We start from the raw sequence: 17,408 nt of genomic DNA, 5'->3' as shown, positions 1-17,408 counted from the left end.
CAGAAATGAAAAAAATATTAGAAATTTTACATAATATTAGCCTCAATTGGCGGTTTTAAATATACTCAAAATACAAATTGTGTTTCTAAATCGAGCTGTTAACACATCTGCGAGATATTTAAAAATGTTTGTCCAATTTTGCTCATGAGACACCAAAGATGACAAAAAAACAACAAAGAGTTCAAATCAAATTTCGTTCAATTTTACGAATACTTATACAATTGCCACACAAATTCCATATCTATTATTCCAGTAGAAACAATCAGGGCCAATCAGGATTCAAATTGACGGCAAAAAACCTTGAGTAAAATTTAGAAAAGAGAATTTTAAAAATGATTATTTCGGGTCATTGTTACTATTTGTGTGTGTTAGTGTTTGTGAGAGTGGGCGCTTCTGTGGGAGTATGAATATATGTGCGCATGTGAAATGTGTGTGGTCTTTGCAGGAGCGCAATAGATAGAAAAGTTAGTGTGAGGTTGTTAGTTTCTTTGAAAGTTCGAAAAAATAAAGATAGAGTGCAGGAAGGGTCTGAAATCATTAAAAGTTAGAAAAATTAATTATTTTTGGCTTCATTTTGCAGTTTTAAACTCGTCTAGTGCTGGAACTGTGTGTTACTAAAATTTTGCGATGACACTTCTGCAAGATTGTTTTATAAAATTTATGTTCTATCTTTTTGTTCATGAAAGGTCGAGATTGACAAAATTTTTTGAAAAACTTTAAAGAAGATCAATTTAAGTTTAGATTCCATTTTACAAATACCGATACAATTGCCGCCGGAAGTTCATACTTTATTTTGCAGATGAAAACGATCAAGATATACTTAATTGAACGGAAGCAAATTTGAGTAAAGATCAGATGACAAAAGCAAAACTCAAGAATAGTTTGTTTTTTGCGTCGATGTTTGAATTTGTGTTGTGTGTGCTGCCGCTTGCTTGAGTGTGTGTGTGTGTGTGTGGGTGTTTGCGCGTGTGTAACGTGCGTGGTATTGTGCGTAAGAAAGCGAGAGAAAAAAATAAAGTTAGTATGTGAGTGGAGTGTGAGAGAATTGGTTCTTTTAAAAGCTAGACACAAATAGGGACAGAGTGCAAAAACTTTCAGACCATTAGTAAACTTCTTAATAATGATGACAAAATTAGTTAAAAAATTACCTAATAATTGCCTCAAACGGCGGCTTTAATTAGGCCTTATGTTAACATTGAATTCTTAAATCTGGCTGATGATACATTGTCGGGATTTACAGAAAAAATCAATTATCCATCCCAATATGCTCATGAAATATCAAAACTGATCAATTTTTTTTTTGTAAAATTTCAATTTTTAGTGTTAAAGTTAGATTCGCTGACACATTTGCCTCACCAACACAATTGCTTCACCCTAATGAACAGTGACGAATAGTTAGTATTGACCAATTTTTCAAAAATTTTATAAAAATGTTCTTTTTTTGGTTTTGGTGTCTTTTTGTGAATTTTGTGTTGTTTGTTTATTTTTTGGTTTTTCTGTGTCTGTTTCTCTCAAATTGTACTACAGCTACCTTCCATGAATTTTTTTATGAGATTTAGTTTTTGTCTGCATATTTTTTGGTTCAGACATTACAAGTAAATTTCTCCAGGTAAACTGGTTTTGGATAATCCTAACGGTTTCCTCTGACAGAATTTAAAAGTGGATGTTGCAACGTTGAGAGGTATGTTGGCAGATGTTTTGCTACGCAGAGACTCGCACGAGCCGTCTTATTGACCGGAGAAACACGTCAGTGAAATAATTGGAAAGTCCCTGCAGAACACTTGAGACCTCGAACAGTAATTTCAAAGTTCTACTTGAAAAACTGCTCTCTATTAACTAGAAAGTCTTGGAATCAGATTTTATGCTGTTTGACTGCTATAAATTGGCTACCAAATTTACTCAGTCGGCTCAACTGTAAATCAGTAAAGCTCTCAGTTTTGGTTACATAGCTCTTTTTAGTTGTTTTTTTTTTTGTAACTTTCCTAATATTTGAGTGTCCCATAAGTGTTAATAAGTGAGCGATCGATTGCACAGTGATTTTTCTTCAATTTTGTCCTCACTCCGAGCCAATTTTTTGTGAGAAATCTTGCAGGATTCTTTGCAAGATTCTTGCAAGATAACCATCCGGTCTCGACTAGGGGAGTGATATGTTTACACAAAAAAGTTTTTTGAATTTTATTTTCCACTAGAAGGTATAAAGTTTTTTTAAAATTGATTTTACCCTTAAAATTTAGGGGAGAAGCTCAAATTCTTTTTTTTCAAATTTCCTGATCGGTTTTTCAATTTCAAACGAATCATAATTATATGTGAATACCCTTCATAATAGCAAAGAATGATTATTCAATGGGCTCTTGGTATTTCAATTTTGCTGACATATGACTTTTTTCTTTTCGATGTCTTCTGTGACCCATTCGCTAGAGAATCGAGCAAAGTTTGCGGTTGAGTGGGGTAGAAGCATCATGTGCAAACCCACATTGCTAAATTTTCTTGTCCGACTCAGGGATCGGACTGATTTCACTGTCAATTAAATTTTCTTGTACTGATTTCACTGATTTCATAGTGAATGATAAGTTATGTTTCAGCGAGAGCTGCTGCTAAATGGCTCACATTTGTGGAAGATAGAGTAGAGGCGAGGGTGGAACAAGAACGGAAAGACAAGGAAAAAGAAGCTCAACGTAAGGGAACATTTTCCCCTGTCTAGTTCACAGTCTTAAAATTATCACGATATTTACATCTATAACAGCTTTTCGGTAGCTACATTAATTGTATGTCTGAAAAATTTTGGTTCGGCCTTCATTTATGATGGATAATTTGAGAAATCAAACAAATGATTTTTAATTCTCGTCAAATTTACAGATTTTTGACAGAAAAAGTTCATTTTATTGTATTTTATTCTCTACAGAAGCTGAAGTGGCTTCGCTTTCTAAAATGACGGAACCTGATGAGGAAGCTGTAACTGTACAACCTTCATCTCAACTTGAATCAGCTCCAAATTCCAATCCTGTGACTTCAGACGTATCTCCCAAACTTCGTGGGTTGCTTCAACTGGACGTCAAAAACAAACTAACCTATCACGAAATTGCGGTTGCATCCAAAGCAGCCTTTAAATGGTTAGAGTACGTCGATAAACGCGTCACAGAACGTGAAGAACTAGAGCGCCAGAAAGAACTGGACGAAAAACCAAAAACTCAGCATTTACCTTTCGAAAGTGTTGAGCAACCAATAACGAGATATGCTGTCTTGGAAAACATTGAAGATCCTGCAAAAAGAGACGTCGTTTCGACCAAGAACCTGTTCGCAGAACCTGAAGTAGAAATAGCTCCCGATGACGTCAGGAATCCGAAAAAAGTTACATTTGAGTTCAATCTTGAAAGGGAACCAACAGTTGATGGCAAAGGAAAGCGGGAGAAACCAAGATCGAGCTCTGAGCCAATTTTACCGGAAGATATTGTAGTCGAAGAGCGATCCAAAGTTGAATCTTTTCCTCAATTTTTAGAGTCAAGCTCGCATAATCCTTTTGACAAGTTAGGTCTTTCACAACCCGAAGACAGAAAACGATACGAGTTTTCCTGGGACGATTGTGACCATTCTAGCGATCCTGAGAATGATGATAGTCACGATTTGAAGGGAGATTTGAACATGCAAGAACTTGAAATTGCATCCAATGCTGCGGCCAAATGGATTGATAATATCATTTTGAGAGGAAAACAGAAGAAACCAAAGTCTGACTTGATTGATGGTGACGATGAGAACGTTGAAGCATCACCAACATCTCAGAATGTTCTAGAAAGTCAACCTCAATTTGACGAAGAAGATCTGTTACCTGAAAAGAGAGTAAAATTTGAAACATCAATTCGTGAAGTGCCTCCAGTCGAGGGACAACCTCAAAATGAGACTGAACAAAATTCGTCTCCATATTCTTTCAAAACAACGAGAGAAACTATGACTGTGAGAGAGATCAAGATCACTTCAAAAACTGCAACACAATGGATCACGAGATTAATTGTACGCGGGCAATCTAATGATTCTGAAGATCCAAAAGTTAGCGGTCAACCTGACATTGAAACCCTTGAACCCTTTGAAGGCGAAAAAGAACCTTTAGGAAGTAAATATTCAGAACCTGTGGAAGAATTTGAGACGAACACTGATAAACCCGACGATCCACAAATTAGTGACCAGAATAATGAACCCAATACTGTTCCTGCTCCAAACAATGACGGGCAACCGTCAATGGAACCTGACAATGAATCCGAAATAGATGATACCAGTTTGAGGCCAGAATTCGCCCTTGAAGACGATTTTCTGATTCAAAAGCGAGGACGGTATGAAGTGTCGCTGAGCATAAAGCCTGGAACACGGAGGCCAAAAGCCAAAACATTATTTGATCCAAGTCGTTTTATGTCTCCAGAATCTGTTGATAAAGAGGACGAACCCAATTTCGATAAGAATCCAAGCACGTTATCTAGCGGTGCTAACGATGATGTACCCGTCAAGGAGGGCATGCCTAGCGATCAACTCTTTTCAGAACCTCCTATAAATGAAGATAGCTTTTTATTGGTCCGAAGACCCCGTTATGAAGTTTTTCTAGAACCAACTGACCCTTCAACAGAAGCTTCGAATGTGCCCGAAGATTTTAATTCGCCACCGATGCCGAAATTGCAACCGGATTCGAGTGAACCTGAACCCTCCCACGACGAGGAGAAAATGAGCATTCACCAAATCAAACTTGGCTCCGAAGCCGCTTCTCGGTGGATTGATAAACTGTTATCCAAGAGTGACGCGCGAGATCCCGAACCGGAAGATGAGAAATCCCCTAAGGTTTCTGGTAAGCCGGAAGAAGGAGTAGCAGAAAAGAGGTATCCTCTGGAAAACTCACCTTCAGATGATGCACCGATTCTGTCGGAAGTTCTTGAAGATGACTTTTTAATTCGGAAGCGTGGAACATATGAAGTGGTTCTCAGTGGGTCACCTCAACAGAACAAATGGCCTGGAGTAGTTTTCAATAAAGATCGATTTCTGAGACCTCATTCTCCAATTGGGAGCAACATTTATGATTCTCCTGAAGACCGAGATTCTTCTAAGAATAAAGGAAATGACATTACTGATGACTTGGCGGTACCAGTAAAATTCTCTCAGGAGTTGCAATCGCAGCCTGAAGTGACAGAAGATAGTCTGGAAATTGAGCAGAGACCACGTTTCGAAATAATTTTGGACTCAATAAAGCCATCCGATGATGGCAAAGCGCCAGCAAGTCGACCTCGACCCATGAGTCGGAAATTCGGTCCAAAATCGGGCAGACCTTTCCTGGGAACCGAGATGGCAAACCCATTGTTTGATGATAGTGATAAACCGGATGAAGTTGAGGAAGATGATTTTCTTATTCAGACGAGGGGTCAATCTGAAGTTATTCTGAAGGGTCCTGAAGAATCTGTACCAAGTGAAGTAGGCCCGAGGTTTGATGTGAACCGATTCCTCAACTTTGAACTGGACACACCATCTCAGAAAGATGAGACTCCTACTGAGAACATGAGTATTCGTGATATCAAATTGGGTTCCCGTGCTGCAACTCGCTGGATTACAAAGGTGATCTCGGGTACCGAAGAAGCCGAGCCAAAAGATAGTTGTCCTAGTAGCTGCCCCAAAAATTATTCAGCAGAACCAAATCAACCTCAAACAATACATGATTTAGCTGATGAGGATGATTTTCTGGTCCAATCAAACACTACGGAGCTGGAATCACAACCGGAAATAGATGAAGACGATTTCCTCATTCAGACTCGAGAAAGCTATGACGTCACTCTGAAGGACCCTGAACAACCTATACCAAGCATTTTGGGCCCACGCTTTGACCCAAGCAGATTTTTCAATTTTATCCCGCAAACACCTCAAGAAAATGATCCTTCTGCCGAGAACATGAGTATTCGTGATATTGAATTGGGTTCTCGGGCTGCAACACACTGGATAAATAAACTAATCGCAAGTAGTGAGGAACCTGAGCCAGTGGAGATTAAGGAACAGGGAGGTTACCCTGACAGCTCCCCCAAACTGGATTTGGAGAGACAAAACGCTCTTGAACAAGTTCTTGAGTTTGCTGAAGAAGACGATTTTCTGATCCAAACGAGAGGAAGTTATGACGTAACGTTGAGTGACGATCCAGCGGGAAAGAAGGAAAAACCGCGATTTGACGCTTTAAGATTACTTTCAGGCGATTTGCCGTCCTCTGATGTGACTGACCCTCCGGTTTTTCCACAGCCTAATAAAAATTCAGAGGATGAAGAAACGGTAGGCCCAATTCGGTTTTCAGATCAGTTGGAATTGCTGCCTGAAGTTGACGAAGACAGCTTTACGATAGTTCGTCGACCACGTTATGAAGTATCCTTAGAAGAAGGAAAACCAGCTGAAGATGACAGTACTGTGGCTCCTGAAGGTAGAACTGTAAAATGGCAGCCAGAAGTACCTCAAACTGGCGACAAACTGACGATACATCAGATCAAAGTAGGAACTGAAGCTGCTTCTCGCTGGATCACCCGAGTCATAGATAGAAACGAAGCTGATGAACTGGATCCTCGTGAGGAAAATGATACGCTTGAGACATCCAAAAGCCCTCAAGGAATAGATCAAATTCTAAGTTCGGATCCCAAATTTTTAGGCCCAAACTCTGATGCAGATCCTGCTCTTAAGCCCGAGCCCGCAATTGAAGACGACGTTTTAATACAGAAAAGAGGTAAAGTTGATTTTGCCCTGGAAGTTGACGTGGAAGATCAAAATATACCCTACAAACCAAAGTTTGATCCGAATCGATATAGTTTGCCTTTCTCTGCGAATGATCAAAATGATAAACCGGACAAAACCGAGCAATCGGAAGATCCTGCTATGCAAACTGATGACGAAATGACACCTATCAAAAACACTATTGTGCTTGAATCACAACCTGAAGTTGACGAAGACGACTTGTTGCCATTGGAGCGTCCTCGACCGGAAGTTCTTCTCCAAAGTGTTCCGGGCCCAGAGTCTGAATTGGAAGATAATTTACCACACTTGCTATATCTTGAAGACAAAAATGCACCTCTAGCAGAACAAGTGAAGCGACCAAAGACAGCTCGAGGACGTCCGAATACCGATTCCACTGACCCGGCGTTTCCCGAGCGACCGGGACTTCTGGAAAATAAAGATACACTGGATAGCTTGCAGACAACAAATATGCTTCGTTTAGATGATCCGGGAACCGAACCCGGGATTACTCCTGTCAATTCGCCCTCAGATTACTCCCATCAATTCTTCAGAGATCCTTCAGAAGAGCTAGAGATTTTGACCATAGATGATAGGGCAAGACCTTCCGATTCAGAGAATGAAAATGTGGAGCCAGTACCTGGATATCCAATACCTGTGGTTGAATCGCTACTTGATGCTGACAAGAGAGACAAACCCCTTGATCCCAAGCTCACTGGTCCGGATTTTGGGAAGGAAGCGCTGCCTGTCGTTGACGAAATGGACGCACCCCTTGATCCCAAGCTCACTGGTCCGGATTTTGGGAAGGAAGCGCTGCCTGTCGTTGACGAAATGGACGCACCCCTTGATCCCAAGCTCACTGGTCCAGATTCTGGGAAGGAAGCGCTGCCTGTCGTTGACGAAACGGACGCACCCCTTGATCCCAAGCTCACTGGTCTGGATTCTGGGAAGAAAGCGCTGCCTGTCGTTGACGAAATGGACGCACCTTTTGATCCCAAGCTGAGTGGTCCGGATTCTGGGATGGAAGCGCTGCCTTTCGTTGACGAAATGGACGCACCCCTTGATCCCAAGCTCACTGGTCCGGATTCTGGGAAGGAAGCGCTGCCTGTCGTTGACGAAATGGACGCACCTCTTGATCCCAAGCTGAGTGGTCCGGATTCTGGGAAGGAAGCGCTGCCTGTCGTTGACGAAATGGACGCACCCCTTGATCCCAAGCTCACTGGTCCGGATTCTGGGATGGAAGCGCTGCCTGTCGTTGAGAAAATGGACGCACCTCTTGATCCCAAGCTCACTGGTCCGGATTTTGGGAAGGAAGTGCTGCCTGTCGTTGACGAAATGGACGCACCCCTTGATCCCAAGCTCACTGGTCCGGATTTTGGGAAGGAAGCGCTGCCTGTCGTTGACGAAACGGACGTACCCCTTGATCCCAAGCTCACTGGTCCGGATTCTGGGAAGAAAGCGCTGCCTGTCGTTGACGAAATGGACGCACCTTTTGATCCCAAGCTGAGTGGTCCGGATTCTGGGATGGAAGCGCTGCCTGTCGTTGACGAAATGGACGCACCTCTTGATCCCAAGCTGAGTGGTCCAGATTCTGGGATGGAAGCGCTGCCTGTCGTTGAGAAAATGGACGCACCTCTTGATCCCAAGCTCAGTGGTCCGGATTTTGAGAAGGAAGCGCTGCCTGTCGTTGATGAAATGGACGCACCCCTTGATCCCAAGCTCACTGGTCCGGATTCTGGGAAGGAAGCGCTGCCTGTCGTTGACGAAATGAACGCACCTCTTGATCCCAAGCTAAGTGGTCCGGATTCTGGGATGGAAGCGCTGCCTGTCGTTGACAAAATGGACGCACCTCTTGATCCCAAGCTGAGTGGTCCGGATTCTGGGAAGGAAGCGCTGCCTGTCGTTGACGAAATGGACGCACCCCTTGATCCCAAGCTCACTGGTCCGGATTCTGGGATGGAAGCGCTGCCTGTCGTTGAGAAAATGGACGCACCTCTTGATCCCAAGCTCAGTGGTCCGGATTTTGGGAAGGAAGCGCTGCCTGTCGTTGACGAAATGGACGCACCCCTTGATCCCAAGCTCACTGGTCCGGATTCTGGGAAGGAAGCGCTGCCTGTCGTTGACGAAATGGACGCACCTCTTGATCCCAAGCTGAGTGGTCCGGATTCTGGGATGGAAGCGCTGCCTGTCGTTGACCAAATGGACGCACCTCTTGATCCCAAGCTGAGTGGTCCGGATTCTGGGACGGAAGCGCTGCCTGTCGTTGACGAAATGGACGCACCTCTTGATCCCAAGCTGAGTGGTCCGGATTCTGGGACGGAAGCGCTGCCTGTCGTTGACGAAATGGACGCACCTCTTGATCCCAAGCTGAGTGGTCCGGATTCTGGGATGGAAGCGCTGCCTGTCGTTGACGAAATGGACGCACCTCTTGATCCCAAGCTGAGTGGTCCGGATTCTGGGATTGAAGCGCTGCCTGTCGTTGACGAAATGGACGCACCTCTTGATCCCAGGCTGAGTGTCCCTGATGATACGAACCAAACACTGCCTCTTGATGACGCGCTACCCGTTGCAGAGAGACGAGGGAGCCCTCTTAATCCCATATTGTTAAATCCGAATACCCGACCTGGAGGTTGTGTGGTTGAAACACTACCCAATGCAGCGGGAAAAAGTAAAGGTGCCGATCACGATCGTCCCTCTGGCTCCGAACCCGTTGATGACCCGCTTCCTGTCAGACCAAAAACGTCAAGGCCGGGAAATATCAGTCATTTGATCAGGAAGTTTGAAGATAATGCTGAAAGTGAACCTCTGAAAGTTAAAGTGGACATCAGCGGACGACGACCAACATCTCGTCTGGAGAAAACTAAACGGGATGAGATACCGAAGAGAAATCTTGAATCTCCGGTACCAAAAGAGCCAAAAGTTGCTCTGCACCCTCCACCAAAGTTTGACACCGCGGAAGAAGATATCATGCCCAGTACGTCAACTATCGGTTCGGAAAAAGCTGATGAAGAGGCTGATCCTACAGGTCCAATGGGCGACACTCCTCATGAACCCGAGAATAAGTTTCCAGTCGTTATGGACTCAGACGATCAAGTCATTGTGACGCATCCCATTAACACCCTTTTAGAGGCATGTCCAGGTTCAGGGCCAGAGGTATTGGCTCAACAGCTAGCTCCAAAGGACCAGATACTAGGCGATGAAAACGTAGTCCCAAAATTAAGCACTGCTGAAGATTCCAAATACGATCCAGAGTTTGATGAATTGCTTGGAAAGCCCGGAAAAAATGAAGAAGCGTTTAGTGTTCAACCCGAAACTGAAGTCCCAAGCACAGAATTACCTTCCGATCCTCGTAATGAAAAAGAAAACCCTGAAGACGACTCGAATGAAATCTTGGAGAATGTCAGAGGCGATATCCAAGTTTGCAGACCCAAAGGAGATTTGGAAGAAACTACTGAAAAGCCTGAGGAGCCACAAGACAAGACGATTTCAAGCCCAGATAAAGATGACCCTAAAATGAGCGTGCAAGATGTAGAATTTGGGTCAAAAGCTGCTGCTAAATGGATTGATAAAATTTTGGCTAAAGAGTTTGCAGCAGACGGACCTCAGAAATCTGAGAACGAGGGGCCGAGAGATCCACAGCTAGAAGATGACGACTATGGCAATCAGAATTGTCTAATTGACAGTCAAGACAGCCAAGAGGCAGGGAGCCTTCCCCACGATGCCCGGCCAGGAGCATTGAAGCTTGATGCTGGCACTAGTCGCTCTTTTGAAACTGACCATGATACAGATCTATCTGTGAAAGTGAATAACGGCAATGTTTATACAGACGAAAAAGTTGATGAGAAACCATCTGTAGCTGACGAACTGACAAAGCCCTCAGACAGTCTTTCGTCTGACTTGAACATGAAAAAAGAGGAACAACCCTCTGACGGAGATGTCAGCATTCCCAATGCATTCCCGCCAAAGAGCGGAGATTCTGATTTAAAACTAGATTATGATGATGTCACAAGAGAACCGCTCATTGGTGGGGGTGGAGGGCAACAGTCAGACAGCGCTCCTGTTGATGCCAGCTCTGGAGCTGAGGAGCCCACAAATAGCGCTGAAAACACGCCCACCTTGGACACGGTTGTCGATGCGCTACTCGACAAGCCGGCCTTAGATCGAGATCCAGACGCAGACAAAATGAGTGTGCGAGACATAAAATTTGGATCGAAAGCTGCTGCGAAATGGATTGATAAACTTTTGTCTAAAGAGGTTGACCCGAAGGAACCTCAAAAATCCGAGAATGAAAGACCGGCAGATCCAAAGCCGGACGATTATGATGTCGAGGAAACGCCACTGAGTGACGATGTGCAGCAACCAGACAGTCCTCCTCATAAAGACATCTCAGAAACTGAGAAACTCGGGTCTGAAGCAGATCATTGCTCTCCTTTGGACATCAAACTTCCAAATTTGGAACTTTTTCGAGGAACTGATCATTCCAGCATGAATCCAGAAGCCAAGGATGGTGTAAAACCAGATAAAGGCGACGAACTGGCGCCAATCTCCGACAGTTTGCTTCCTGATGCGAAATCAAAAATCGACGAACCGGCCATGGACAGGGATCTTTCCGTCGAGTTTGATTTCAGCCTTCCAAAGTTTTCCCTTTCACCGGGAAACAAAGGTTCCGACTCGCAACCGAATACCAGTCGCAATGAAACGAGTATTCTGGACGAGGACAAGCACCCACCAGAAAAAACCTTTTCTGAAACGACTCCGGAATCTGACGGTAAAGATCCCTCCTTTCATTTTGATCTCAACTTACCCAAATTCTCACTCTCGCAGAAGGATTTGGAAAAAGGGCCAAGAGATAATAGCTTGAATCATCTGGACAATGAAACTGTTTCTACATCGGATCCCAGTTTAACCGAACCGCCGGGTGAAGATGAAATTGTTGAAATTGAACCTGTAGCGAAAACTGAATCCGCTCCAACCATCGATTTCTTCAATTTTCCTCCAGAACAGATAGAATCCCAAGACAATTATAAAGTACCCTTCTTCAACTCAAAACAAACACCCGACGATAATGCTGGAGGTGATGACAAGTCAGATCAACCAAGTTATCCCATAGATCCAATGATTGGAAAAGATCAACCACGTTATCCCATAGATCCAATGATTGGAAAAGATCAACCAAGTTATCCCATCGATCCAATGATTGGAAAAGATCAACCAAGTTATCCCATAGATCCAATAATTGGAAAAGATCAACCAAGTTATCCCCTAGATCCAATGATTGGAAAAGATCAACCAAGTTATCCCATAGATCCAATGATTGGAAAAGATCAACCAAGTTATCCCATAGATCCAATGATTGGAAAAGATCAACCAAGTTATCCCATAGATCCAGTAATTGGAAAAGATCAACCAAGTTATCCCATAGATCCAATGATTGGAAAAGATCAACCAAGTTATCCCATAGATCCAATGATTGGAAAAGATCAACCAAGTTATCCCATAGATCCAATAATTGGAAAAGATCAACCAAGTTATCCCATAGATCCAATGATTGGAAAAGATCAACCAAGTTATCCCATAGATCCAATGATTGGAAAAGATCAACCAAGTTATCCCATAGATCCAATGATTGGAAAAGATCAACCAAGTTATCCCATAGATCCAATAATTGGAAAAGATCAACCAAGTTATCCCATAGATCCAATGATTGGAAAAGATCAACCAAGTTATCCCATAGATCCAATAATTGGAAAAGATCAACCAAGTTATCCCATAGATCCAATGATTGGAAAAGATCAACCAAGTTATCCCATAGATCCAATGATTGGAAAAGATCAACCAAGTTATCCCATAGATCCAATGATTGGAAAAGATCAACCAAGTTATCCCATAGATCCAATAATTGGAAAAGATCAACCAAGTTATCCCATAGATCCAATGATTGGAAAAGATCAACCAAGTTATCCCATAGATCCAATAATTGGAAAAGATCAACCAAGTTATCCCATAGATCCAATGATTGGAAAAGATCAACCAAGCTATCCCATAGATCCAATGATTGGAAAAGATCAACTAAGTTATCCCATAGATTCAATGATTGGAAAAGATCAACCAAGTTATCCCATAGATCCAATAATTGGAAAAGATCAACCAAGTTATCCCATAGATCCAATGATTGGAAAAGATCAACCAAGTTATCCCATAGATCCAATGATTGGAAAAGATCAACCAAGTTATCCCATAGATCCAATAATTGGAAAAGATCAACCAAGTTATCCCATAGATCCAATGATTGGAAAAGATCAACCAAGTTATCCCATAGATCCAATGATTGGAAAAGATCAACCAAGTTATCCCATAGATCCAATGATTGGAAAAGATCAACAAAATTATTCCATAGATCCTATCGCTGGAGAAGATCAACCGAGTTATCACACAGATCCTATGACTGGAGCTGGCGGTGATCGTTGTGACATTGCCATTGACATCGGTGACTATGCCAGACCTGAGGAGCTCGAACATCTAATACAACCAGAGCCGGACACAAAATCGGTCCAAAGTTTCGACACTGACGTCTTAATTGACATGACATTTGAAGGTCCCAAGGATAGTTTTGATAAATTGGACTCCGATTCTGCCTCAAAAGAAGAATTGCGGTCATTGTTGGGAGAGGATGAGGATAGCGATGAGCCGGAAATTGTGGCTAAGAGAAAAAGTTAGTTACTCGACTGACGTTGTCATGTTTTTTTAAGTTTTCAAACGAGATGCCGCAGAAGTGAGTTTTATGTCAACTGTTACGACTTTTTCTAATAATAAATAATCTTTGAAAACATTGAACAAAGTCCAAGTAAGTATTTTACGATTAAAACCTTTGGTGAGAATACCATTCGGTCCGACTGTTCTTCGAGTGGTGTTTTTAGAGTAATCGCAACAGAAATAGTAGATCGTTCAATAGTACAATAGTAGAAACTATCAACTGCGACAAAACTAAGTCATAATTTTGATTTCCATGTATCAACAAAGGTTCGGAAATGGTTGATTTTATCACGGTAGCAAAAGAATTTCTGTACCACAAATCTCAGGAGAGTTTTGAATTGCTGAGGAACAACAGTGGGCAATGGGTAGCCCAGGCATATTGTACCAAAAGAAACTATATTGTGCCAAAGTTTTTTTTGTAACCCCCACCAACACTGGCGTCAGTGGGTCAAGTTTATTAGCTTGCTTCTCTGATGTCCAATTACTGCACCACACTAACAAAAAATCAAAATTAACTGACGGAGGAATACCCGCACAGATGTCTCTTGTATCATGACATTAAATACTAAAGAGAAAGAAGAGCAATTTTGGTGACGAACTGTTTCATACAAAGAATTGTTTATCAAAGTTCAAATAAAAAATGTTGTGTTTTTTGAAAATAGATTTTTAGATAATTTTTTAAAGAGCCTGTAAAGGCAATAGTTGCTCTTTTGTTTTACTGTCTTAGTGCATGTAGTGCCAGTTTGTCATAAATAACTATTAGTTGTGTACACATGAAATCTGTTCAACGTCATCAGAGCTCTTGCATATATATATATATATATATATATATATATATATATATATATATATATATATATATATATATATATATATATGGTGTGTCTTTGCGTATATATGGAGCTCAGTTTCTGGTTGCAATAAAATTCTTTGGATCTTTTCTGTTTGTGCCCCCCCTCTCAGTACGTTATGCGCCCCCAAGTTACAGAGCATTTGCCATTACATACTAAATCATTATTATTACAGGTAGATAGTTTGCCCTCAATTTGAACATCCGCCGTCGAAATTTGAGTCTTACAAGTGCTGTAAAGTTGTGGCAAATTGAGTTTTTTGTTGCGCTTCTAACAACCTTGGTAAAGTACATTTTGACACCTAGATTGTGTTCACCCATGAAATGTGAAAAGAATGTGTACGAATGATTTAACAACGCCAAACATTTTCCAAAAGAGGCAAATCACAAAAAAATGCAAGAAAAGCTGCCCGAGAAATGCAATGCAATGACAAGCAATATTAGGGAGCCGGAAATCCAAAATTAAATTAATTAAAGACAGAAATGCTTAAAACCTTTAAGGATACGATTAATCAATTAGATAAGCCACAATTTTGACATTCAGTAAACTGCAATTTCCTTCATAAAACATCCAGTAAAAAAATAAGACGGCTTGTGCGAGTTTGTACGTAGCACATAATTATCAAAAATACCTCTCAAGGTTGCAAAAACAACTTTTAAAATTTGTCACAAAAACTGTTGTCGGTATCCGAAAGCAACATATATGAAATGGAGAAAATTACTTGTGCTGTTTGAACCTAAAATATGCCAACTTTTTTGCAGACAAAATCGACAACCGTTCACCACATTCTAGAAGGATAAATGTAGTACAGTTTGAAATAAATAGACACAGACAAACCGTGCAAACCAACACACGCGATACTTTTCTTTTTTTGGCAATATGTCAATACTAAGGGCTCGTCACTGTTCATTTAGGTCTTCTGTTTTTTCCTAAGAAAAAACTACGCGTGGACTTTTTGAGGCAATTCTGTCGGTATATTTAATTTTGACATTACACTAAAATTTGAAATCTAACTTCTTGAATTTTTTCGAAAAACTTTGTCGATTTTGATGTTTAATGAGCATAATGTGGAACTAATTTTTAAAGAAAAGTCTTGCAGATGTTAAAAACAAACAATTTTAATTGTTTTCCTATTAAAAGCCATAGTTGTAATAAGTATTACGTAATTTTTCTAATTTTTATGTTTACTGGCAGTTTTTACCCTCGCCTCTACTTTTATCTAATATCAGTTAACGAACCAACTCTCTCAAACTAGCACCCTCCTGCCACTATTGCACCTACGTGCCACAAACATTACACACACGCACACACAAACATGTACTCTCTCAAGCATACACGCACACACAAACAAAAAAAGATACCGAAAAAAAGACAAATTTAGAACTTTCTTTTGGCATCTGATCTTTACTCTAGGTTCATCTTCATTAATTAAGCTCTGATTGTTTTCTTTTCTTCTGGAAAATTAAGAGGACCTCGTGAGGCTATGGTATCGTTACTGGTGAAATTGACAGCAAAAGTTAATATGAAGTTTTTGAAGCTTTTCGAAAAGTTTTTTCATTTGTAATGTTTCATGAGCATAATGGTAATTAGTTTCTCAAAATCCCGTAGACCTGTTTTCAGAGAAAATAAAAAGCGCAGAGTTTTGGCTTTTGACCGATTTTAAGCCGAATATTTTGATAATTTTTAAGTAGTTTTTCTAGTTTTTCAAGATTTCTGACAGTTTTCTCTCTCTGCCTCTATTTGTGTCTAATATGTCACGGTACTAATTCCCATCGTCTTCTCTTTTTTTTCGGTGTCTCTTTGAAATATGCATCACACATTTCCAACACACATACGCATACGTATTCCCAGACAAGTGCAATCGCACACAAATACAAAACTCTCAACAAAAAGATTTTCTTTTTGGCAGCTGATCTCTACGCAAGGCTTGCCACAATTCATTTCAGGTCTTGTTTTTTTTCTGAAAATATTTTTGTAAATTTTGAAATATTTGTGTATGTAATCGTAAAAGTAATAATGTACCCTGAAATGAACTTTTTAAAAATTTTCGAAAAATTTTGTTATTTTTGATGTTTCATGAGCACAAACGGCCCAATCTTTTTGAACAAAAATCTTGCAGACGTATTCGTTATCATAAATATAGTACAAAACAGTATGATTACGGATATATTTTAAAAGTTTATTTGTTTTTTATTTACAGAACCGCGCAAAGACTGGAAAAGATAAGTTTGAAGAGCATTTTTTCAAACTACAGTTAGGTGAAATATATTTTTTTTTTAGTTTTCAAAAAATTGTGTATTACATTTGTTTTAAGTTTTTCAACCTGGCCATCCAACGACTCTCTCGCTTGCAATTTGTGCTGTATTTCTTTGTTCTACGGAAAAACTGGTCTAACGATCTGCTCTGACAATATGAAGAACACCAATAAAAATGATCAGAAAAGATTTCCATCCTTATTTTCCAGTAATGTTTTCAGTTGATTTGGTGTTCATTTCATGGAATTGCTTTTACGTCTCCAAATTTTTGTGTTTAATTGATTCGTTTTGTCGAAATAAGAAGAATGGTTTGCGAAAACAACTCTAGAATTTAGAGAAAATATTTTCTGCTTTTAGTTTAGATAGATTCAAAGAATAGATTCAAACGGTCTAACATGTTTTAAACAAAATTTTGAGAAAAAAATGATTTTTTTTTTGGAAATTTTCGGTCAAATTGTTTGGTCAAGTTTTCATTTTTGTCTTGAAACTGTAAAGATTTGCTGGTGTAACCTAACTAAATTTACTGCAAATTTTTCGGTTTGTTTCTATCTTAAGTTTCTACGGCGATCTGCCCCAATTTTTACAAAAATTTCAAAAATTGCTTTCAAAAATTGCTATAATTTTGTGTAGGAATTGCGCTGGAAAATACCGCCAAACTCGCGGCAATGTTGCAAAATCATGAAAAATTTATCTTTAGCCGTAATTCATCATCTTTTAAAATATCTCTGAGTGATTATGAGGCTGGGATACGTTCATACCTGACCTTCCTTGTTTCAAACTCAATTCATTTTGTAAGACTGTTTCTCCGTTCAGTGAATTA

The 17,408-nt window shown here is 40.6% G+C and overlaps 1 protein-coding gene across 1 annotated transcript in view; it reads left to right on the top strand.

Moving 5' to 3' along the window:
- LOC142339047 (uncharacterized) overlaps window positions 1-17,408 on the top strand; it is a 135,228-nt gene that overhangs the window by 30,273 nt on the left and 87,547 nt on the right. Inside the window, exons 3-4 of the mRNA XM_075388704.1 lie at window positions 2,583-2,675; window positions 2,903-13,441. Of these exons, the coding sequence (XP_075244819.1) occupies window positions 2,583-2,675; window positions 2,903-13,441 (10,632 nt within the window). The remainder of the gene's footprint in view (window positions 1-2,582; window positions 2,676-2,902; window positions 13,442-17,408) is intronic.

This window comes from Convolutriloba macropyga, chromosome 5 (assembly GCF_964194025.1).
Source record: "Convolutriloba macropyga chromosome 5, txConMacr16.3, whole genome shotgun sequence".
NCBI classification, from domain to species: domain Eukaryota; kingdom Metazoa; phylum Xenacoelomorpha; order Acoela; family Convolutidae; genus Convolutriloba; species Convolutriloba macropyga.
This window is presented reverse-complemented; position numbering and strand designations above follow the sequence as displayed.